Here is a 24,896-nt window from a genome sequence, read left to right on the forward strand (position 1 = left end):
TCTGCGTCTCCAACCCATTCGCAGCGCAGTACGGGAGAAAACGCTCTTTCTACTGTATCCCCTGCTGCGTAGAATTCTCCCAGCTTACCATGTCTTCACGTGGCCATCATCGTCTCTAATCGTGCTGTATTTGTACTTATACGCACGCACTGATTCTACACCACAGAAGACTGACGATCTATTGCTATAGACACACAGAAGTATCGCAGAGCGCGTAACACCGACTCTAAGAATGCAATTGCTCTATCGCTATTTTATATATGTCATTGTAACTCCGTCTCTAACTAATTAGTACACACAATACACCATAATCACATTAATTGAATTTATAATACAGCCAATTGCTATAGTTGTCATTGACATCTTGAGAGTCACAAATGAAAATCTCCTCGCTTTCAGAGGTTGAAGATCGATCTGCACCTACTTTTGTCAGAATATAGCATATAATATTTCTGCAGCTATACCAAGAATTCCATCATCATGCAGCTTGCAATGGAGCGATTACATTATTCTTAGCAGACATTTTTGAGTATATAGGTACGCTAATTTAGTTTCCTGTTTCTCACTAGGGAGATTAAGCTGTAGAAGTTCCTATCCACAATTTCCGTTGTTGGATGGACTCTATAGTTAGCGTACAGATATATAATAGACACAGTACCTTTCATATAGTGCCAGGTTTTTTTAATTTTGTTTAGTCTGAGATGAGAAGTATGTTGAGAATATCTGATAACCACTTTGCAATATGCCTTTTGTGTGGAGTCAGTTGTTTAGGAGTGTCACATGAAGTGGAATATGAACCGCATTCTTTTTCTATAAAATAAGCATATTAACAGCAATGTAATAGTGACGTGATATTGTAAAACATTTATACTATTTGTGAATATGGCATTCAGTTATGAACTGTTATGTGTATAGCAAAACTAATGAGTATTTAGTTGAAGTAAAGTGGGTGCGTTCTGTTGTAGATGACTACACTCGGAGGGTTTATTATCTTATTTGGCTTTTTTGCATTTAACCTGCTTTCTACTGGTGACCTTTCCAAACCAAATACTGGTGGTGCACTTGGTCTTATTGCGGTCAACTGCATAATGGCAGCTTCTGGTGGTAGCCTTACTTCTCTCATATATAGACGATTTAGTGATAAGGTAAATCAAAAATGGAGTCTTGTGTCTGCAATCAATGGCTCGTTAGCTGGATTGGTACGTTGAATGAATGTCGTGTGTATTATTGTATGGATTTTGTTTTTATCTTTGCGTAGGTTTCTATAAGTGCCTGTGCCAACAGTGTGTATTCTTATTGTGCTTTTGTTATTGGGATGATATCAGGTGTGGTGTACAGCTTTGTAGCAAAGTTGGTGGAAGGTAAACGACTGGATGATCCATTGGATGCTATCGCAGGTATTGTACTAGATATACAGCTAGAGGTTGTGAAGGTAACGTAATTATCAATTAAAACTATTCTATGATAGATCAAGATACATGTAGCTCTTGACATTTGTTGTTTAGGCAAATTTACATTGTTAATTTACTTAATTGAGGAGTACTGAAAGCTCCTATGACTAACGTGTGTGTGTGTGTGTGTGTGTGTGTGTGTGTGTGTGTGTGTGTGTGTGTGTGTGTGTGTGTGTGTGTGTGTGTGTGCGTACGTGCGTGCGTGCGTGGGTTGGGGATGGGAATGGGGGATGGTGACGGGGGATGGTGATGGGGTGGGGATGGGGATGGGGTGGTGAGATGGGGAAGGGATGGTGGGAGGGGGTGGTGGTGGGAGGATGGGTGTGCTGGTGGTAGGATGGAGTGGTGGGAGATGAGGGTGGTCGTTGGTGGGGGGATGGAGGTGGTGGTGGGTGGGTGAGGGGATTTGTGTGTGTGTGTGTGTGGGTGGGTGAGGGGATTTGTGTGTGTGTGTGTGTGTGTGTGTGTGTGTGTGTGTGTGTGTGTGTGTGTGTGTGTGTGTGTGTGTGTGTCTGTGTGCCAAGCATTGCATTTATTCCTGATTTAAGTACATTATGGAATTAATTTTAAAGTTGCATTTACAAACTCTTGAAAACAACTTATAACACTTAAGAAATCTCAATTTACAAGTGATGTTGTTCTTGTAATACTAAACAAAATGGTTACCAGCATCAGTGCCATCAAAATTACAGAGCTTTTATGGTCTACCAATATATTCACCAAAAATTAGCTGAGGAATGATGACTGAAAGGGATGCTACAGTATCGATTTTACAATACAGTTGAGCAACCATTTAGACAATACACACATACATACACAGACACAGACACACACACACACACACACACACACACACACACACACACACACACACACACACACACACACACACACACACACAGACACACACACACACACACACACACACACACACACACACACACACACACACACACACACACACATTTATTTATAACTAAATGTCCCATATGGGACAAACAAAAAACATACATGAAAGACAAGTACTATTACTGGATATGTCAAACAAATGCACTACTGGTCCAAAGACGACAGAAATACATGATTTGTAAAGATTTATAGAGAAGGAAGTAGAAAGTGTGATTATGAGAAAAGAAATCAGGAGTAGAGGACAAAGTGGAAGCAGCACAGGCAGACGAATAGACACGATGAGCGCTGAGTGCTCAAAGAACAGGGTGAAGACGCTGCATACATCAGACTCCCGAATGACCATGTTGTCCAGCAGGGAAGAGGAAAATAAAGACAGGAACACCACAGACAGCTGAAGAAACCTGAAGAGCGCGAAATGCTGAAAGTGCAGGGTGACGGTGCGGCAAACATCAAACTCTTGACCGACCATGCTGTCCAGTAGAGAAGTGAGGAGAAGAAGGAAGACGAGATGACACAAGAAGAATGAATAAGACAACGGGAACACCACAGACAGCCGAAGAAACCTGAAGAGCGCGAAATGCTGAAAGAGCAGAGTGTAGGTGCGGCAAATATCAGACTCTTGACCGACCATGTTGTCCAGCAGAGAAGTGACGAGAAGGAAGACGAGATGACACAAGAAGAATGGGTAAGGCAGCAGGAACACCGCAGACAGCCGAAGAAACCTGAAGAGCGCGAAATGCTCAAAGAGCAGAGAGAAGGTGCGGCAAACAACAGACTCCCGACCGACTATGTTGTCCAGCAGAGAAATGACGAGAAGAAGGAAGACGAGAAAACCAGTACACTCCAACGCAGACAGAAAGAACGCAAAGAGACGAACAAAATAATCACAGGAACTCCACACAGCAACAACAACAGCAACATACGAAAAGCGTTCATTCCCCCAATGGGATCCCTTCACGTGGATGAGGACTGACGCAAGCAGCTAGAGTGGCAAAAGCCACAATAGCGTAACCTGGAGAGATGACGACCGCTGTTTCTCTTGTTCACTTGACGAAAGACGAAGACAGCAACACACGTGGAAGCGCCCACCATACATCCGGATATATATATATATATATATATATATATATATATATATATATATATATATAGTATATGTTTGTATATGTGTATTTATATTTTTATTTATATACAAAGAGAAATAACAATTTATGATCAGAATTGATGCTAGCTTTCATAACTTGTGGTTTGTCTGTGTCTAATTGTAATGGTGTGTGTTGTCAAAGTAGTCAGTCAGTGGAAAATGTTGGAATGAAATGTTTGATTCTACTTAAATCTTATATGGTATGTATTGGTTCAGCATTTATTTGCGAATTTGAAATTGATGTAGATGGGGAAAAGTGCATGATCCATTAGGAAATGCCCGTTTGACAATTGAATAAAAATTGCTTTTTTGTTTTAGCTCTCCATGTTACATGATGTGTGCATTATTACTAGCGATGTATATGCTGGCTACAGAAAGTTAACACTTTGACTTTTATAGTGCATTTTGGTGGTGGTGTATGTGGAATTCTGTGCGTCCCATTTCTGGATGCCAATATGGGGTTATTCTATAAAGGAAACAAAGTATCCATGGTGCTACTTGGTTGGAATTTATGTGGCCTACTTGTAATAACTGTATGGACATTGATGTGGGCTTCTCTTATATTTGGAATTATGTCGTGGCTAAATATTCTCCGAGTTACATCATATGACGAAAGAAAAGGTTTCTTCCATTTTTTAGGGTACTCTAATTGTTCCAGTGTTGTAATATGTACTGCTTAGGTCTTGATATCGTAAAACATGGAGAAAGAGCTTATCCTTATCAAGTGAATATAGAAGATAGATCATCATCTCTCACTCTATGTGAAGCTCTTACTACTATGTATAGCGGAATGCCAACTGCTCGCAATGTGAAGCACCAGAATTCAAGTCACAACAAAGTTCAAAAAGCGACAGGAGATGGAAATGCTGCAGATCAAGGTGCTAAAGAAGAAGCTGGTGTAGGAAGTTCCAGGGCAGTCATACATGGCAGTGATCGCGTAGAGATCGATCCAGTGTCTGTTGTGTAACTGGTGTAGCAGTCTTGTTTACGGTCGGCAATCGAGGTAATGTAACAGCTAGTATGAAGACATTAGGGTGTTGTTTGTTGACTATAGATTGTGCGATTATCTCTATAGTAGACAGCACTCGGTAGCGGTGTTGTTATTGCTCTTGTGCTGTAGTTTGTTCTATATGTACTACCACAAGACCAAATCAAATTTATACTGCACCAGTGCTTGGTTACGATATAGTGGAAAGCTGTGCTTAGTCTCGCGTGGCCAGACGTTCGCGCGCGGGGAGGGGCGTGAAAAACGTCTGGACACAGTGGCCAGGTTTTTGTTGGCGGCTGGTATGCATTACGTCATGATTAGCTGTTACCGCGCAAAATGACTAGTTCAGGTAGTTACCATATATGAAAGCGTTCTTTTCATCCCACAATTTTCTATTGTGAACTGTAAATTAACTTGAACGCAGACGGAGACCTGCTCCTCCTCCGCAGCAGGAAGTTGATCGAATGTCAGAATTACGAGGCTGATTGATGGATTGCGTTTATTGCAAAGCGACTACGAAACGTGCTGTAATGTCTTTGGCACGCGCAAGTGGGGGTATCAAGAATGAGCTATTATTATAGCGCTGCAGGCTAAATACATCGCTGAAGTATCACGTGACCATACACTACATTACATCACTCCCCCTCTAAAAAGTGTCTAAAATAACCTTCTCTAATTAACTTAATTAGCGAATAGACTTAATCAGAGTCCATACTAGAATCAATGTCGGAATCCATTAGGTAATCTCCGTATCGCTGTGGGCGACGTCGATTGCGGACGGGACGTTGGATTCGAACTGCATCATCACCATTGTGGTCTTCACCCATACCGTCTTCGTTATCATTCTCCAGTTGGTCCATATCGTCATCGTTGCCATTCTCCGATTGGTCAACGCCTCCTGAACAACATTCCCATTCCTTGGACCCTTTATCCCGTCCAGGATCCGTCTTATCGTGTTGGAGATTATCAATCGGTTGACATATCACTTCCGATCGTTCATTCGATGTGAGATGTACGGGCCTTGACTTGTATGGTTTCATCCGATCGTGATGAACAGAAATAACTTTCTTTCCGCGACATCTTTGCAGCATGAACAGAAATAACTTTCTTTCCGCGACATCTTTGCAGCAAATAGACGACATCCGACAAAGGTTGAATTATTGTATAGGGACCTATCCACCTGGGAGACAGTGATCGAGACTTCTTCACCCGTCGAGACGTTGCTGTTATCCATACCAGGTCACCGATCTTATACTTACGAAAATTTCGAACTTTTTTTTGATATTGTTGTTGTCTAGCTTCCTTCATCTGCTTGGATCTACTTTCGACATTAGTGTACATTTCTGCAACTTTCTCCTGTTCTTGGTCAGCATACACGGTAGGTAGTTGATGTTCATCTGTTGACTCAGAATATACCAGATCCGCTGCTACGTGTAACATAGTTCTTGGGGAATCTTTGAAAACGATTCTATAAGGTGTATCTCCCATGGTTTCGTGGTATGCTGTATTATGAGCAAATTGTGCCGCAAAGAGATGGTCATACCAATCTCGTTGATGTGACGCAACCATCTTAGACAAAGATTCACCCAGAGAGCGGTTAAGACGTTCAACAGATCCATTAGCCTGTGGATGATAAGGTGTTGAAAACGAATGTCGAATACCGTATTGTTTGCAAAATTCTTTAAAGACATGACTTACAAAACAAGGACCATTATCTGAATGAAAATGTGTTGGAATACCATACCTTCCAATCCATTCTTGTAGTTTCTCACAAACTTCATCGGCTGTTTGTCTCCGTATGGCACACATTTCTGCATACCGCGAGAAGGCATCTTGTATAACAAAAATGTATTGATATCCGCCGTCGGTTTTCGGTAGAGGACCTTTGATGTCCATTTCAATAACCTCAAATGGTTTTGCCGATGACGGTCTTTCCAACAGGGGAGGTCGAGCTTTAATGTTGACAGGCATTCTTTCAGCACAAACAGTGCAAGATTGCGTGTAGTTTTCTACATCTTTACGAACGGTTGGCCACCAAAAACGACTCAAAACCCGAAGCAAAGTTTTCTTAGAACCCTGATGACCTGCCAAATGTTCATCGTGCGCCAGTCTAAGAACCTCTGGAATTAACTTTGATGGTACCACAATTTGTGATCCAACTCCAGGATTTGTTCTATACAGAATATCAGTTGAAGAAATGTGTAATTCTTCTTTAAACAACTGCTTCATGTCCAAAGACAAGCTTGCAGCGGAAGCAGAAATATTCTTTTTCAATAGGTCGTACACTTTGTTAAGCAACGGGTCTCTCTTTTGTGCTTCCCTGAACTTATCTGCTGACCATACATCTTCAGCCCAGGCAACACACTTTTGTGATAACGACCTCATAGCACAGTCGGGAATTATCTTGTCGACTGCACCATATTCTATGTCGTTTTCGCACCAGTACTCATCCTGAGTTTCCAAACGACTCAAAGCGTCGGCCACTTTATTTGTTTCACCATTTATATATTCTACACTAAACGAGTACTCTTCCAGCTCCGCAATCCACCTGGCTCTTCGACCCCAAGGGTCTTTAACAACCGATCTAAATTGGAGGGGACGATGATCCGTTCGTACTATGAACCTCGTTCCAATCAAATGGTGTCGAAAATGTCGTACCGCCATAACTATAGCGAGAAACTCACGGTCATAGGTAGAATACTTTCTTTCTGTTTTGGTCAGAACTCTGCTAAAATAAGCTACAGGTCTCACACCGTCTGGAGTGCTTTGTGCTAATTCGGCTCCAATTCCTACCGTTGAGGCATCCGTTGTAAGTATAAACATCTGAGATGGGTCAGGATGAGCTAGCACCGGAGCAGACATTATCTTCTTTTTCAAAGTAACAAACGAACTGTCGCATTCAGGAGACCAATGAAAAATTTTGTCACCTTCTAATAACGACGTAAGTGGTTTAGCAATTGTTGAATATTTCGGAATAAAACGTCGGTACCAACCGGTCATACCCAAAAATGACTTGACCTCTTTAATTGAACTCGGTCTCTGAATTTTGGCAATCGCCACTGTCTTTTCTGATTTTGGACTAAGGCCATTTGCATTCACTCTATATCCACAAAAAACAACTTCAGTCATACCAATCTCACACTTTTTTCCATTGACTCTCAATCCATGACTTTGTAATGTCTGAAAGACTTGTTCTAGACGTTCTAAATGTGAATGAAACGAGTCAGAGAAAACACACAGATCATCCATATATAGCACTAGCTGTAATGGTGACATATGACCTAAGATTGAATTCATCATACGGCAAAATGTAGCTGGTGCTCCCTTTAGTCCAAATGGCATTCTGTTGAATTCCCATAATCCGGATTGTGTACTAAAAGCAGTCTTTTCTTTATCTTTCTCTGCAATGGGTATTTGGAAATAGCCATGCGCTAAGTCGATTTTACTAAAGAACCGTGCTCCAGCCATAGATTCAACAGCTTCTAATAGATTTCCCGTGGGAATAGCCGTATCTTTAGTTCTCGCATTTAAAGCTCTATAGTCAATGCACAAACGTAAAGTTCCATCTTTTTTTCGTACCGGACATACTGGTGCAGCAAACGCAGACGTTGAAGGACGTATAACTCCTCGTTGGTGAAGATTTCTCACCTCTTCTGCAACTTCCGCTCTCCACTTTGTCGGCAATCTACGAGGGCGGCATGTCACAGGAGCATCATCTGTTAACGGAATTGTATGCTCCATTCCTTTTGCACTTTCCTCATTTCCTTCATATGAAAATACAGTACGATAACGCTTGAGCAATCTTTCTAACTGAGTCCTTTCCACTTGCGTCAACTTGTCTCCAAAAGTTACCTCCGTCCAAGGTTTACTCCCTACATCTGGGGATGTACCACGTTCAATTCCATTCTGATTATTAACAACGGCCGCTTCCGAAAATTCTGCAATATTTTGTCCCTTATACACTGCTATAGAGGAAGACGTCAAATTGCAAACTCGGACAGGAACCCTCTTTTGATTACCTCCAACTGCAATCGTATCGCAACCCAACAAACCAGATCTTTCGCACAAATCTTCTGTTACCTCAATAATACCTGTCCATTCCGTTGGTATGGCAGAACGAACTTGACCCCATATAGTCATTTCTTGTCCTGGAGGAATCGTCATGTGGACCGGTGCAAATACTCGCCCAAATTTTACCAGCTGAACAGATTGTTGAATGGTGTCAACCTTCTCGAAACTTGATACTTCATCTCCGTCAATACACAATTTCTTATTGGCCACATCAATCTGTACCGCTAGAGACGACAACACATCGGTTCCCAATATTCCATAAGGAATTCCTTTAACCACGTAAAAGGAGGCACGAATACCACGAGATCCTAGCTGGATAAATTCATTCACCATACCTTCACATCTAAGTATGGTGCCATCGACCATTACCGGTTGGCGGGCGACCTGCCGTGTCATTGCCAACTTGTTTCCCTCAACGACATCATAGCCTATTAAACTCACATCAGCTCCCGTGTCAACGAGGAAAGGGCATTTCTCTTTACCAATTATAGCTGTCACCATTATGAAACCATGTACATTAGTTGTCAGGTTTGTAACGTGACTTTGCTTACCGCTATCTCGATGTACTGGAGCCTGTGCCGTGCAATTACGGGCTACATGTCCTGGACGTAAACACCGATGACAATCGTGCAAATGAGGACAATTGGGACGAATATGGTTAGAATCGCCACAGATGAAACAAAATCGGCCAGATGTTTTCTGCATTTCAAAGTCTTTCCGTCGTCGACCGCGACCGCGACCCCAAAGAGACTTCTGTCGGCTACCGGAAACCGAATCAACCGCACTGACATGACCAACACCATCGGCATCCGCCGACCTGTCAAATGTTAATGATCGGCAATTATGACATCGTGTATCTTCGCCGGTTGACAAATGACTGGAACCGGACGATTGACTGAAATCCCGTGAAAGTGCCGACATCGTCCCGCTTGGTTTTCTCTCACCGATACCTGCTATCTGTAAACGATGTACTTCTTCACTTAATTCTGCCACTGATTTTAAAGCTGTATCTCCACTCAAACGAAGCTGAACTTGGAACTCATGCGGCAACCCTTCCAAAAACGCGTCTCGAGCCACTGTAGTTACCGAATCCACGTCAAAACTAGGGTAAGATAAACGAACAAGTCGTTGAACATCATGACCAAACGCACCAACAGATTCTGCAGTAACAGCCCATTTTCGTCGTCGTAGGTCAGTGACTGCCTGCATGCGATCTGCTCCGCCACGTAGAAACTCACGTTTTAGCGAACTGACGATTGCGTCAAAACTTGTTTTGTCGTCCACCGACAGGCGTCGGTAGTTATCAAATGCAGCCCCTTCCAATCGTCATGCTAGGGCGAGAGCCTTCTTTTCTCCAGAAAAACCCTTCAACTGTGACCAGACAGTAACACGATCCAGAAATACCAGCAAGTCATCATAACCTCCAAAGGCTGTAGGTACACAATTGTCCATCCTGTCACCAATGTAATGTCTTTGGCACGCGCAAGTGGGGGTATCAAGAATGAGCTATTATTATAGCGCTGCAGGCTAAATACATCGCTGAAGTATCACGTGACCATACACTACATTACAGTGCGACCCGCCGTTTAGTGCACAGTTCTCACAATGAACATCTATTCTTAGAAGAGTTTGTGGCCGAGTTTTACTCTGATTCGGTGAGCGTCATGCTCCCACCACACTCTTGCTCTGTCGACCTTGCGCAAGAAATCTAGAGAATTTGAAATCCCTACGAGATGAGCTCAATAGGAAGGAGGCAGAATTGCCACGGCGGGTCAACGCCATTGGGAAATTGCATGTTCAGGCTCAGCGAGTAGAGGGTGATGAACCATCAGAACGTGCGCGCATGATACCGATGTCAGCGTCTTCAGCTCGAGCTCGTTATACAGTAGAACGGTTTGCCAAAGAGTCTGGTATCAATCTTCCTGGCACTAGAAAACGCAGGTACGACAAGAGGTAGGTTAACGTAGCACAGCGACTTGTCACCACCGGTGGGAAAGGACACAAAAACGTCTCTACCTCCTAAAAAGTGTTTTACTACCTGTTCCTGTAAAGATCAAAGCTCGAGGTACCCCATAGACTTAGTTGCAAACAGAATGGCAAGTGAAATCGACTCTTCATCGTACAACATTTTAGCGATAGCAGCCATGAAGTCCCGGACGTGATAGTTTAGCTACGCTCATAATTGCGGTTCTGCAAAGTGATTGGTCACGCCAAAATTCTGGCGTCGCCAACAAAAACTCGGCCGTTGTGTCCAAAGTCTCCAAACGTACTACACGCCCCTCCCCCGCGCGCGAACGTCTGGCCACGCGAGACTAATTTGTGCTCATGATTGAAATGTTATTCAGAAAGGATGGCTGCAGGGATACTGCTTTGTCAGATTTTCTGATCTGACTGTAGATGAAATTTCTATTGATTTTGTTAAGTTTGAACGTGAAAGAGTAAATTTAATTTTATCAATTTATTGATATTAATAGTAATTGGGATGACTTAATTATGAGTGGAGTCGCAATAATGGCCATCATTATAAGTATGAGAACAATTACATTCACGACATTCTTCTTTGTACAAATTGTAATTTAATTAATTAAGCACAATTTCTATTGTAACTAAAATTGGTTTTCAAACCTGTGTCACCATCATCATGGCTTTCAGAGAATTCTCTTCAATTAAACCATTAATCAAACAGCAATATTTATAGCATTGGAGAATCGTTTTATAGCCAATACAAGGGTATATAGGCAGAAGATTGAAACCCTTGAGTAGACATTAGTCGTAGACCGCTGTTGTATGTCCTAAGAATAAAGCAAAACTTATGTAACTGAGCATGAGATTCGAGTTTTTAAGTGATTAATATACTGTATGATAATATTTGTGTTGCGTGCGTACGTGCGTGCGTGCGTGCGTGCGTGCTTGGTTGCTTGTTTTCTGTTTCTGGATGTCAACATCTGGTTATCCTGCTGTTTAGTAAAGTAAACTGAGACATTCCTCGAATAGTCATCTATAGACGTAGCAAAGTATCGACTCCCACCAATGGACTCTACTTGAAGTGGTCCACATACATCATTATTGATAAGTTCTAGTTTATATTTTGACTGTGTATGTGTCAAGGATTTCAATGGTTTTCTTTCCATATACATCTCTCACAAAATATAACAGACTTGAAGTTATAGGCAACTTGATGCCAGATACTAAGCCTCAACATTAGTGAGCTGTTGCCCATTCAAATAACCCAACCGTTGATGCCATCGACTTGTGGCGGATTTTGCAACCTCATTGACGCACTTTCTTCACCAATTATGACTTTACACTTCAAGTGATATAGTTTTCTAGCTACAAAACGCATTCCTTGCAAACTTTGGCCAGACCTCTAATCAATTAAGCATCTTATATTGACCAAATTTTACTGTATGACCTCTTTTTACAACTGCTATTACAGAGAACAAATTGCAGGACAATCTTGGAGCATGCAATATCATATTACTGCCTTCTTGCTGTTACTAACATCGAATAGCATGTGCAGTCGTATAGTACCAACTCCCACTGGCTTCAACAACATTAACTAATTTACCGTCACCCAAAACAACCTTTTCAGGAGTTGAGAATGATTGATACTCAACCTAGTATTCTCTTTTAGGAGTCGTGTGACTATAGATGCACGTGAGTCCACCAACCATCTAACTTTAGGAACTTCACCAGACACAGGAAATTCTCCCTCACCATCACAGTCTGATTCAATTTCGTCTTTAATAAATTTTTGCTCGATTTTGTAATTTGTCTTGTCGTTTTGGACAAAATCGCTGAATACGACCAGGCTCGTCACATGCAGGTCCAACACTGATGGAGATTTCCGCTTCTGCTAGTGCTGAATCATGTAAATCTGCAGACTTCGGTTCCTGACTATTACGATTTCTCACGATGGATTAGTTGCTGCTGAATAAAATCCATTTTCAGATTGTTTGTACGTGCTTCAAAAGCAGTGACTACAGTGGGAAAGATTAAGTTCAACTTCCAAGTAGAGTAACTACTCGATCTTCTTCAGAAATTAGTGCACCAATCAATTGAGTTCAGTTTATCTGTCAGTTCTTTCATTTCGTTTAGATGGCTGTCAATTGAATTGCAGTCACTCATTTTCTTTCGAAAATACTCTTTCTTTAGTTACGGAAGAGTTATTAGCTAGAATTTCTCTCTCAAAATACTTCCTAGGAGGATCCTAGGCTTCCTTTGATTCTTCATAAGAGATTATGAGATACAGTTGAGATGTACTGACAGACATAACAATAATCGAAATTTCCTTTTGCGACTCAATTTGATACTAAGCTCGTTGTTCACCAGTTGAATTTTGCGGAAGCACTACATTTACTGATCCACCAACGTACTCCACAAGTTTTTCGCAAGCAGTAGATGCCTCAACTGCAATTTCCAGGTGATCTAGTTACCTCCATCTAACTTATCAATAATCCATTTTTCATCCATAGATCACCATGCGAGAAATCTCAACGTTCTTTTCCTGGTTCAAACCGTCGAGATCCGCGCTCTGTTCAGCAAGCACCAACTGACTCGCTCTCTAGCTATACTTCAGTACTTGAAATAGCGCAGTGGAAAACGCGCTGGGCGCATAACGTATTGGCTCAACTCAGTTAAAGAACAATTATTGTATTCACTAAAGTGCGAGCAACCATACATGTGGCTGTAAAACACCAGCTATGAAAAATTCTAAAACGCGCATTCGCACTACAAAAGATCTAAGGAGTTCTATGATTAATTAAGTATCTAACTATGCTAATTAGTTTCCAACAGACGACGACGTGGAAAGAGGCGAGCGTTCCGTCGTCCAGACGATTGCCCGGATGTGTATGCGATCCTAATGCAAGATGGTTGGGCCGAAAGAGGTCCGGAACGACCGCCGTTTAGCTAAGTTGTCAGCTGTCTGGTAAACATGTATGTTGAAGATGCATGTTAGAGTCGCTGCACGACCATTTTGAATGTTTCAGATTAGATAGCTAGAGTAACGTGTACGAGAAGTAGGAGTTCTAGATAATCGTGAGAAACTGTTATTAGGAGACAATTTTACACGGTTCTCTACTCTATACGGTTATAGTGACTGAAATTCATACGAGGATGCCTGATGTGGAAATCTGTTGTGCGAGGGTCCCCATACAAGGTGTCAATTTGACTATTGTTTGTGTGTGTGTGTGTGTGTGTGTGTGTGTGTGTGTGTGTGTGTTTGTGTGTGTGTGTGTGTGTGTGTGTGTGTGTGTGTGTGTGTGTGTGTGTGTGTGTGTGTGTGTTTGTGTTTGTGTTTGTGTGTGTGTGTGTGTGTGTGTGTGTGTGTGTGTGTGTGTGTGTGTGTGTGTGTGTGTGTGTGTGTGTGTGTGTGTGTGTGTGTGTGTGTGTGTGTGTGTGTGTGTGTGTGTGTGTGTGTGTTGTAGACTGTCCAGTTTGTGCAAGAGATATTTGTAGAGAAGTATGACTCGACGACAGAAGATTCGTATCGTATGGTGAGCGTCAGCAGACAGCGTAATGAATAGCTTCCGGATGCCTTTATTACGGATTGCGAGTTGTGGCTAATCGTTTGCTTGTTGTCGTGTTGGTGGGTGTTCAGCAAGTAGAAGTAAACGGACAGCAGTGCATGTTGGAGATTCTGGACACTGTGGAAACGGTGAGTGTTTGTCGAAATGGCGCACGTAGGAGATAGAGCGAACGTCTCTTGTAGGAACAATTTACGGCCATGCGTGATTTGTACATGAAGAATGGACAATGATTTGTACTCGTTTATTCTATTACGTCGCAGTCGACGTTCAACTACATTCAAGATTTGCGCGAACAAATTTTGCCCGTGAAAGACACCAAAGACGTAGGTTGTGACGTCATGTCTAGGGAGGAATGTCATTGACACATTGGATTTAGGTTCCAATTATTCTTGTTGGTAATAAGTGTGATCTGGAGGATGAACGTGTTGTGGGGAAGGACCAAAGGCAGCAACTAGCAAGAAGCTGGAATTGTGAATTCCTGGAAACCTAAGCAAACAAAAGATCAATGTCAATGAGTTGTTAAGAATTTAGATTACAAGATAATAATATTTAATTAATATCTAGGTAAGGTGTGGTTGCACGTAAATAGTTGTGTTTTTATTGTTAATGTTATGCATCTTATTGCTTATGTATTGCTTGTGAACATGCATTTTAGGATAAAAAACTGTCCCTCAATTTGTCTTTTAGACCACATTTAACCACAAGTTGTTTTTAGTCTTCCTAGTTGGTGGTATTTATCTTATTCATCAAGTTGAGCAGCTACTCTTGTGCCATCGCTACCGTATATCTGCCCTGACATTTGCATTTGCATTTGACTTTCATATTAGTGTTTCGTGTTTAAACGAGAATGCCTATTGAACCGCCACTACGTGTTTACATTGGACGACACGGAATTGAGACAAACGTTATCGAATGGCCAGATCACGTGAGCATATGTCCTATTACTCTAGACAGCAACCTCGTAATCCTTTTTGCTTACGATAGAAAGTTTGTTAATAAATGCTTATTAGTACACGTTGATTAACAAGCAATATGATATCTATAGCATGCAGGATCAGTCTACATGCTACATGTACAGTAGGCAGGTACCGTAATTTTGAACTATTCGACTCGAAGACTTGGTGATGTTGTGTAGTATGGTACGAGTACAAATTTTAATAATTTTACTAACAAAAAATTTTTTGTGATAAATTTGTATCTAAAAATGTGTCACGTGCAAGGTCAATGACGTTTGCTGCAGGTCTTGTGACCTACAGCCTCACCCTAGAACGAATGACGACACCAAGCGTCCGAGAGGCGAAATTGTGGCGGTAGCGTGATAAATGTAGCTGTATATTAATTAATGTGCTTTTGTATGAGAACTGACACTATTTTTCCTACAGAACAGGAAAAGTGTGTACGCCGTATCATGTGTGGTTTGCTTACATACCTAAATTTTGACTACGGTACTACAGAATTTGTTGGAACCAGAGCCCATACCTGTTTGGTACGGCTTTTGGTTTTATCTCAGTATGTTCCACTACTCAGTGTTACAATCTCTAGACTAACAGTGAGCGATTTTGTTTACTAGACGCAAAACTCGGGGTTTCCATCACTTGTTATCGTGCTCACGTGTGATCGTATGTTAATTGATTGTATGACTAACAGGCTGACTTGTTCACGATTGATTCGTGCTCTGGATCCATGCCTCAGTATTAAAGGTGTCTTCGAGTGCTGATATGAGTTGAGATTTAGCCAGCTTAGACAGTCACTCTACTGAGGCAATATACCACGCCCTTAGAGTTTCGAGTATGTCGGTCTATAATACGTCCCCCTCGAGTAACCGCTTTTCTAGAAATTTACATTGCATCCCAAATCCGGAATACTCCAAGTTTGGAAACGGTTCAAGGAAAATCATGACGTCCGTCGAAATTTGCATGCCACGGTGTACGGTAAGATCAACGTCATACGGAAGGATTGAGCAACTGCAAGTGGCTGCAGTGCCAGATGAGCGCCTATAAAAGCGTTTGCGCTGGTATCTTCATGTATGCAATTACTAGCCATACCTCAGGCTGAAGACTAGTACTGTCGTTGTTGTGCTGCTCAGTTTCCTAGCAGTTTTCTTGGATGCGTCTAAGACGCACAGCGTTGGGGTAAGTGCACACACCTTTGAATAGTTAACGTTTAAATTAGATAACTGACGACTGGCGTGATCTCTGCTTGTAGAACTCGGACTCAGCTAAAATCAGCACCACCCTCAGTAAGACATTTTTTTTGTAGATTGCTGTTAACTTAATTGATTGAAGTTTGGTCTACCTCGATCTGCAAACGCCTCATTTGAATTATGAGGTTTTACTTGCTAAGTAGGTTTGGTAGAGGGTCATGTCACTTTAGGCCAGCGATGTACATGTGCATTCTGGAATTTTGAAACAAAAAATCTTTTCTATCTAATATGGACAGTATATGCTAATTAGTTAAATACTAATCTTACGCGAGAGTTTGAATGTTATGACAATGCTAGAATTTTGGTTGCCATTTAATGACATATAATGAAGTACATTACAAATTTTATATTTTTTACGTTTTGAACGTTCAATCAGGCAGTTTATAAGGACTATGTAATATATTTGCATGTAGTATGTTGTGATTTAGTACATTTTTGATTTCTACAACCTAGTCTAACAAATAATTAAATTTGCTTTTTTGCAGGTGATTACACTGGCAACACTGTAAGTAGAAATGATTTTTCAAATTAGTATTATATTTACAGCTAGATATTTTCCAGGTCTTGTTTGGAACAAAACAGCTTCCAGGTCACTCTTGTCGGCAAATAGCTGAGCTTCTTCGTGATGTGGACAATGGTATCTACTACATCAAAAGTGTTGGTAATAGTCTGCCTATGTACTTAGCTAAAATTGTTGATATGAGAAATGAGTAACTTTTGCTCTAGTTACTGGTGATTCATTTCCTGTGTTCTGCGACATGGAAAATGGAGGTGAGCACGGTTTACACACTTCTATGCAGTAACCATTTGTACTTGTAGCTGCATAATTTCAGCTACAGATGACTAACTTATTGACCATGAGGATTTTGACAATGCTACATTGCATACACACCCAGGAGATTTAAAGGGTACATACCAAGGATAGAAAGCGTTCCGTACTAATTAATATATATTTATACTTATATATAAAGACAAAAGCATAATTCTAGAGATTGGCACCTCTACTAGCATATATATATATATATATATATATATATATATATATATATATATACGTCACAGTAAGAAACTCGATGATTTCTTAACAATTTACTATTCATGAAGACTCGTCGATTCCGTATCATCTTGCATGGTTCACCGGATCAGCAACTTTTTCTAAAGCCTAAAATTTATTGTTTTAGACTAATTGATTAATTAATAAAGAATATTGTATTGGGCTGAAAAGAATCTTTCGGGTGGTTTTAGGCTACACAATGGTCTACAAAGCAGTTAGTGGAGTACCAGGAAACGTTGCAAAGGTGTGGACCAACAAAGGTGCGGTCAACGAGGAGCGAGATGATGCACTCAACACAAACAACTTTTTTAAAGGTCACTATAAGAACCGGATTGTTGACGAATGGCGATTATATAGACCCAAAGAGGTCAAATGAACAGTATTAATTGTTGTTTCCCACAATGATAATAATAATGCTGTCTCGTTTTTGATTGCATAGATTGTTGTCGTGTTGTACAAAGGAGGAGCTGAGGTGCTCCGAATGAGTTTTGATGGTCATTTGTCCAACAAGAATTCTTGGTTTACCAAAGAACGTCTAGCTTTCTCTCCATACACTGATCTGAAAACAAGTACCCCAAACTATTTTGGAATTCACGCATGGGGAACTCGTCAATGGTTCATCAACAGAAATTACGGTGGTTGTGGAGCTGATGCAGGCTGGCTTGTCTTTTTGTCTCCTGGTACTGGTTGCGGTTGGGATCCAAGGAACAAATTTCAAATCAAATACAGTCGTGTCAATACAGCTCAGAAATGGTCAACTGGTATGTATGCTACTCGCCCATGCATGTTAACAAATTTTCAATTTCGTAGTGTCATTGAGCTTTCTTACATTTTCAGGTAATGTGGGAGAAGCAGACGCCATGGCTGTCTTTGTTGACTGATGAAGTACCAACTCTTGGCGTGCTTTTTCTTTTCTTCATCTTGGTTACTGTTTTTATCTTGATTACTGCTTGCTGTGTATGTTGTTATATATAGACGTTGCAGGTAGCTGAACTGTTATAAAAATGTAGTGCTTATTTTACTAGAAAGTTGACGGTTGTTGTTATTGGTTGGTTGGTTGTTGAAAAATCCACCTGCTGTATAGCTCAATCTTCTGACTACAGTAGCTGCTATTTTTATTGCAAAGTTTAAACTTACAATTTGACATATTAATTAATAATAATGCCTGGTCGTTGAAATTAGAGACATTACGTTCAACGACAACGAGAGCGTCTACTGGATCTGCAACACCAAATTATAACTGGACGGCAATCAGTGGCGGATTTAGACGAGGGCATTGGGGCACGTGCCCCTTTAGAAGCGCCCTCAATAACAATTGCTTTGTATAATATTTCTGACTTTGCGTGGATACTAAAATATAAGCAGAGCGTCGCGTTGTGGCTTAATTACTTAAAGCTGGTTCGACCTTAATATCTGCCAGAGCAATCCGTTTCCATGCTAAGACTAGTAATGCCTAAGAATGAGCACATCCGAGATAAATCTAATAATCATTATTACTCCATTCATTGACATATTATTAGATGTAGCTAGTGGCTAGAACCTATACATATTACCGAGTAATCTTAGTACCCTTCTGCTGACTACTTCCTCTAAATGTACTGCGGCGCATGTTTTTCTTTAATTTAGAACGTTGTATGGCAGCTAGCTTGTGGAGAAACAGCGCATGAGCATTTCGTCTACTGTTTTCACTCTTAATTGTGTGTACCACATTCACGTTCAAGAGAAAGCATGACAGACTCATGCACAGTACATGCACGTACGGACCGTAACTTTAGAGTCTAGAACCAGACCTGGTCTAGAAAATAAAACCATGTAATTTGGTAAATTCTTTGCCCAAACATTTGTCTTGACTTCCCAATATAAGCATACGTCTCATAAATCGGTACCTAATTACAATTTCGAGTCACGCTGTGAATGTGTGACGTCATAAAGTTGACGACTTTATACCAGCTTTTAGTCGTTTGTGCCCCCCTTTAGGCAAACTCTGCGTCCGCCACTGGCAATGTATACTTGCCATCTCTAGACGTCTTGCTTAAAACGTTTGTAGGTCAGCTCTCTTACGGTATATGTACTATACATTTACATTTAATTGCTATATCTTCAAGTGATATACGTGTATGCGCCCACATTTTGCGTTTTGCGCCGTTCGTCTACTGGGCTGTCTCTTCATATTTTGCGAAACAGCAGACCTACCCTCAAAAGTTACTAGTCGGAGGCAGATGTCATACCATAATGTAATAATAAATATTTGCATTGTACACAGAGATTTGATATAAACGACATACAGCTATGAACAACATTAACAACACAACAACAACGGCAAATAACAGCAGCATCAACAACAATTAATAAGGAAGTGTGTGTGCGAGTGTAGGAGTGCGTGTGCTTGCGCACATCTCCAAAACAGCGACAGTAATTTCACCAAATTTGGTTCCTGCATGCTGATCAGAGTAAATTGTTACCAACAATGCAGCAGTCGCTGTCTGCAACAGTTTTAGCCAATTTCCGCGTTTTCTTTCTGATCTTCCTAGCTTTGGAACGGCGCTTCAAATTTCCAAAGAATCTAAAATGGCCATTCCTAACTTCAGACAATACATACGGAAAGTATCTATTACTCCTAGCAACACAAATAAAAGGAAGACGCTTGCCTTCGTTCTTCCAAGTCTGCGCGCCCAACATACAAGCTATCACGTTCGCTACCATTGTTTCGTGCGAAGGTAGCAAAGTGATGACGTGCAATGTAAATAGCAGTAGTATATAGAGTACCGGTGTGGCCCACTCCGGTTTTGGTCCACCTTTTCCCCAATCTATTTCATTTGTCCACCCCCTATCTCCCATCCGTGAGTCTAAAGTATGTATATATATATATATATATATATATATATATATATATATATATATATATATGTATCTTGTCTGTCTAGTATCTTCTCTCGTCGAGGGTGCGCACCCCCACTCGGCGCCCAAGACGCGGAAGCTGGTGTTGAACGTCTTATGAGACAAATGTGATCTATAGTACATACAATGGTGATACTACCTTTACAAATTCTTGCCGTTGCTCATGCGGTGCGTTATCATAGTGAATCTCTTACTACTCTTCCTAGACATTTTCAACGACGGTTACTTAGGAGTCTACCGGTTGGGTGGTCAAATACATCCTAAAAAAAGATTTTATTGCAGACCAGTATATCCTTTCTTCCAATAAAGTCATGACCATAGCTGCCACTTGCGGCCATGCTATTATGGTGCATCTGGCTCGACAACTCGGCGCCATTCACGTCCAAGAGGCTATGCTATGAACATAGCTGCATATTGTGGTCATGTACACGTCGTGCGATTGTATCACAACTATTATACAATGTCAATCTCGACGAAGTCATGATATTGACTGCAGAAGGTGGTCACGAGGAAGTCGTCCATTTATGTAAAGGATTGGGAGCGACCGATCTCGACTCAGTTATGTTATGGGCTGCAAGTGGCGGTCAAGGTGCCGGTGTACGGAAGCAAAATGGCTTATAAAGGTTTTGTGTTGATTACCGAAAATTCTACGCGGTAACAACCAAAGATGGGTTTCCAATGCCACGAGTAGAGGATTTCTTAGACAGAATGAATGGAGGAACGGCTTTCAACTGTCTATTGTCCGTCATGTTTAGCTTTGTGAACAAATATGATTTGCGATTGAAAAGAAAACACATGCACAGATAGCTCTGGAAGTGTAGCATGTCGATTGCCACAAGATCACAGCGACGACTGCAGCCTACTCGTTTCATATCGTGAAAAACCAGAGTGAAGAGCAAACGCCTGGTCTAGCATGCATTCTGCGCAAGAGCAATAGAACAACCGCCGATCTCTTCTGTGTGTTTAGTGAAACGCCTCCCAACATCTGTACCTCTGCCGGTCGTCTAGGCCTTTTCTCTTCCAGAAAAGCTTTCACAACTAACAGAGAAGGTAAACAAGACGCCCTACGAAGCGAAATCATTGCCGTAAGTTGGATGGTCAAGTGCTGTGTGTTTGGGCGTAAACGCCTAAGTGACAATGACTTATTTGTCCTAGAGCAGTGTCCGAGAAGACTACCTATTGGGTTGGTACGTTAACCTAGATAGAATAGAGTGTCACTGTGCAGGGCGTTTGTGCTACACTGACTCTGAGTATCTGCATCGTTCGTTCCTAAGCAAATTATTGACGCAGTAGGTTGCAGGGGCGTTGGAAGTAAATGAAAACTGCTATGGCTTACCGCGCGTTAGGTGGGCATGGTCACACGAAAGCGAGTGCACGCTAACTCGTTTTCGTTTCAACAACTACGACACTTAAAAGCTAGCCAATAATCTTAGTCGTTGTTTACCTACACTTGTAACACTAAAACGAAAACTGCTGAATGTCGAGAAACGTGGTGACCTCGAATATTTGAGTACGCCCCATGCACAGTGTGTTAGAACATATATTAGTTATTTAATAATACTCACGACTGTCTTGGTTCAAAGCCGTTTAGCTAGGGCAAAGTTCTCAATTGGTGAAGTACATCACGTTTTGATACTAAGACTGAAACTCCAAACATGTATTTTGAGAAGACTGTAGTTTAAGGAAAGAAAATGAAATCGCAAGGATTTCTTGAGACTTCATGCAGCTATGAGCTGTAAGAAATGGGATTTTGTAGAAGTTACCAGACTTGGTGTTTAGTAGTACAAAGCATTTATGCATGGCTTGATTGGATCGCGGTCTGCTGCCTTCGTGTATGGATGGATGTGTGATTACATGCATGTACATCACGCTAGAAATCACTGCCGTCTAATTACCCAACGGTATATGCGCTCCATACCAGTCTGTGTCTTATGAATTGCTCCGTCACATCACCGTTTGATTCGTGATGTCAACTTTTCTGAAATCTAGAGCCGAAGCTAAGTCTGTCCTAGCGCACGGTAAGAAGCGTGGTTAATCACGTGATCTAATTGCGTTTCTTTTGCGTCATAGAAATTTTATTGCAATTAAATAGCACTGTTAATTTCTAAAAACAAAGACATGCAGATTCTTGAGCGTGCAAAGTCCGTTCAAAGAATTGAGAACACGTGGAAAAAATTCCCGTATCTCGGCAAGTTCGCGCCTACGCCGTTGAGAAACATATCATTCAAGAGCACGTGACTAGGTGGAGTCAGATCTCTGGACAAATTAACTCTATTGATCCTGGGTTAGTAGATACAGCATCCTTCCGGAAAGAGACTCCTCCCCTGTATTACCGGCAAAGAATACAGTAAATGGTACCCACGACACTAATTGTATTAATCATTGTTGTCGTCCTCGTCGTCTCCTAGGAGGATCTCTTCACTGTCTGAAGAGTACTCTGCACCTACTAATCTCTCTACTGTTTGTTCTACCGTGCCGTCTGACATTGTATTGGTTTCCCACTTTCTGGATGACGTGGTCGACATACTTCTTCCATTTCGCCGCCGTCACATTTCAACGCCTTCTCTGGCCAGTTCGAATGGCCGAAAACTGTTGAAGAGGACAGACCCTGACGTACTAAAGTAGATAGATAGTAGGCAGTGAGTGCTGGGTAGCAACCATTGCTCTAATTGCTCATTTATCAATTGTTAGCATTACACTCCAGGATGATAGCAATAATGTTGTTTCCGCGCTATATGTCTTATCTGCTAACCACATTTTCCACGGGCTCTCCATTCTTTGAACGAACTTTAGTATTTCCTTCAATCCAACGATATCCATCTGCATATTTGCAAGCGAACAATAATATGAAGATAAATTAGAAGGCAAGCTAAAATGCCCCTGCAATAAAGGGAGCGTGAGACGGTCAAAGTAATGCCCGTTCTTCCATTGTAGCCTACTCGTGGCGGAAGGCGATGCCACACAATCGAAATGCAGCGCATTCTCTGGTCACGAAGCATTAATGATACCCATTTGAGGGTCATAACACCTCCGGGAACTACAATCAGAGGGAACTACAATTAGAGGGAACTACAACTACTAGTCTCGCGCAGCCTGCCCCTCCCCCTTTGACTTCTGTTGGATGGGAGAAGGTCTGATAAGGTTTCTTTGATGTCTTGGTTCTGCAGACCGCAGCATTCCATGGAGCTTAAAGACATAACGATGATCTGTTAATTGAGATAAGCGAGCAACTGATGGGAATACACTACTAATTAGTATCCGCATGTACAAAGCGAAGTTGCCGCTTCTGTTTCTGCTGTAGGTGCTGCTGGACTTTGTCCTTGTTCTAGGCGAGTTCATTTGCTCTCACAGGTTATGTGGCTGCCTGCTGTAGGCATGGTAATAGAAGCGCGCAGGTCGTCTTCTTGTATGACAACATTGGCAGGTAGGTGAGTTGTTCTTCGCGAAATTGCATAGAGGCTCATCTGGACGTCAGGACGTGCACTCTTGTCGTAGCACACTTTATTGGCTTCTGTACTGTACGTCACATTCGGAAATTGCCGATGCGTGATCAAGCAATTCGAATTTTCGTAGGTGAGATGTCTTTCTTGTTGCGCACATGCTAGTTGTTGAATGTGTGGTTCCCAAAAAGCAACTCACCTGCCAATGTTGTCGTACAAGAAGACGACCTGCGTGCGTCTCTTACCATTCTTATAGCAAGCGGTCGCGCAACCTGTGAGAGCAAATGATCACGCCTAAAACAAGAACAAAGTCCAGCAGCACCTGCAGCAGAAACAGAAGCGAAAACTTTGCTGTACATGCGGCTACTATTTAGTGGTGTGTTCGCTCGCTTATCTGAATTAACAGGTCATCGTTATGTCTTTATGCTCCATTGAATGCTGGGGTGGGCAGAACCAAGACATCAAAAGAACCTTAGCAGACCCTCTCCCAGCCAACGGAAGTCAAAAGGGGAGGGGCTGGCTACGCAAGACTGTACAAATAGAGGTAACTAAAACGAAGAAATGAAGTATTAAATTAATTATCTATAGTCTATACCGGAATTCCTAGGCAATCTCAAACTGGTGAAAGTACTAATTTCAAATATTTGTACGGCAACGGCCGTATGGTCCAGTAGTATGCCTTCACCGCAAAACTTTTGCGCAAGAGCAAATATCGGCTGGCTACTCGCAGGGGCATAGCAGGACCTCTAGAAATGGAGGGGGCTAAACTTCAAGATGCTTCACGCCTACTTTTTGGACACGTCTAGTTTTATTGGCTTCTACTTGACTGATACGGTAGAATCATACTGTATCAGTGGCATATCCAGACTTGATAAAGGGTGGTGTAAATACTATATACAGCTTTAGTCCTCAATTTTTATGACAACGCCTACAAATGACGGGGGCATAGCTAATCTAGTCTAGCCCATGCCACACTATGCACATGCTACCCGCTCGGTGTGTGGAAGTAGAGTGGTCTTTGTATAGAGCTCTGTCAACGTCTACGGGTATATTTATCTCTTTCTGACAGTTTGTGTTTGTGTCTGTCTGTCTCTTTGCTGTTTGTATTTCAAATAAAAACAACACCAGCTTTCATGTATAGCGCAGTAAATAAATGCATGTGCAGATATTGTTTTATTATTTTGCCATATTAGCTCTTATAATTAAG

General features: G+C 41.6%; 2 protein-coding genes and 1 pseudogene across 3 annotated transcripts; all 3 read left to right on the forward strand.

The window, feature by feature from the left end:
- The first annotated feature begins 882 nt into the window (after positions 1 to 882).
- On the forward strand, positions 883 to 4,677 carry LOC134193525 (putative ammonium transporter 1). The gene is made up of 5 exons (XM_062662353.1): positions 883 to 909; positions 966 to 1,199; positions 1,259 to 1,397; positions 3,904 to 4,125; positions 4,185 to 4,677. Exons 1-5 carry the CDS (start codon positions 883 to 885, stop codon positions 4,469 to 4,471), a joined length of 909 nt encoding a protein of 302 aa, XP_062518337.1. The 3' UTR covers positions 4,472 to 4,677.
- A 5,738-nt stretch (positions 4,678 to 10,415) lies between these two features.
- On the forward strand, positions 10,416 to 14,625 carry LOC134193527 (ras-related protein Rap-1b-like; annotated as a pseudogene).
- Positions 14,626 to 16,031: 1,406 nt separating this feature from the next.
- LOC134193433 (uncharacterized) lies at positions 16,032 to 18,402 on the forward strand. Of its 2 annotated transcripts, XM_062662265.1 has the most exons (8): positions 16,032 to 16,226; positions 16,300 to 16,333; positions 16,783 to 16,802; positions 16,859 to 16,958; positions 17,024 to 17,068; positions 17,543 to 17,718; positions 17,791 to 18,112; positions 18,189 to 18,402. In XM_062662265.1, the coding sequence occupies exons 5-8, from the start codon at positions 17,056 to 17,058 to the stop codon at positions 18,230 to 18,232; spliced, it is 555 nt and encodes a 184-aa protein (XP_062518249.1). In that variant the 5' UTR covers positions 16,032 to 16,226; positions 16,300 to 16,333; positions 16,783 to 16,802; positions 16,859 to 16,958; positions 17,024 to 17,055; the 3' UTR covers positions 18,233 to 18,402. The 2 variants fall into 2 exon arrangements, with proteins under 2 accessions (XP_062518249.1, XP_062518248.1); XM_062662264.1 differs by lacking the exons at positions 16,032 to 16,226; positions 16,300 to 16,333 and having other exon boundaries at positions 16,756 to 16,958.
- The last annotated feature ends 6,494 nt before the right edge of the window (positions 18,403 to 24,896 follow it).

This window comes from Corticium candelabrum, chromosome 17 (genome assembly GCF_963422355.1).
Source record: "Corticium candelabrum chromosome 17, ooCorCand1.1, whole genome shotgun sequence".
In the NCBI taxonomy this organism is placed as follows: Eukaryota; Metazoa; Porifera; class Homoscleromorpha; order Homosclerophorida; family Plakinidae; genus Corticium; species Corticium candelabrum.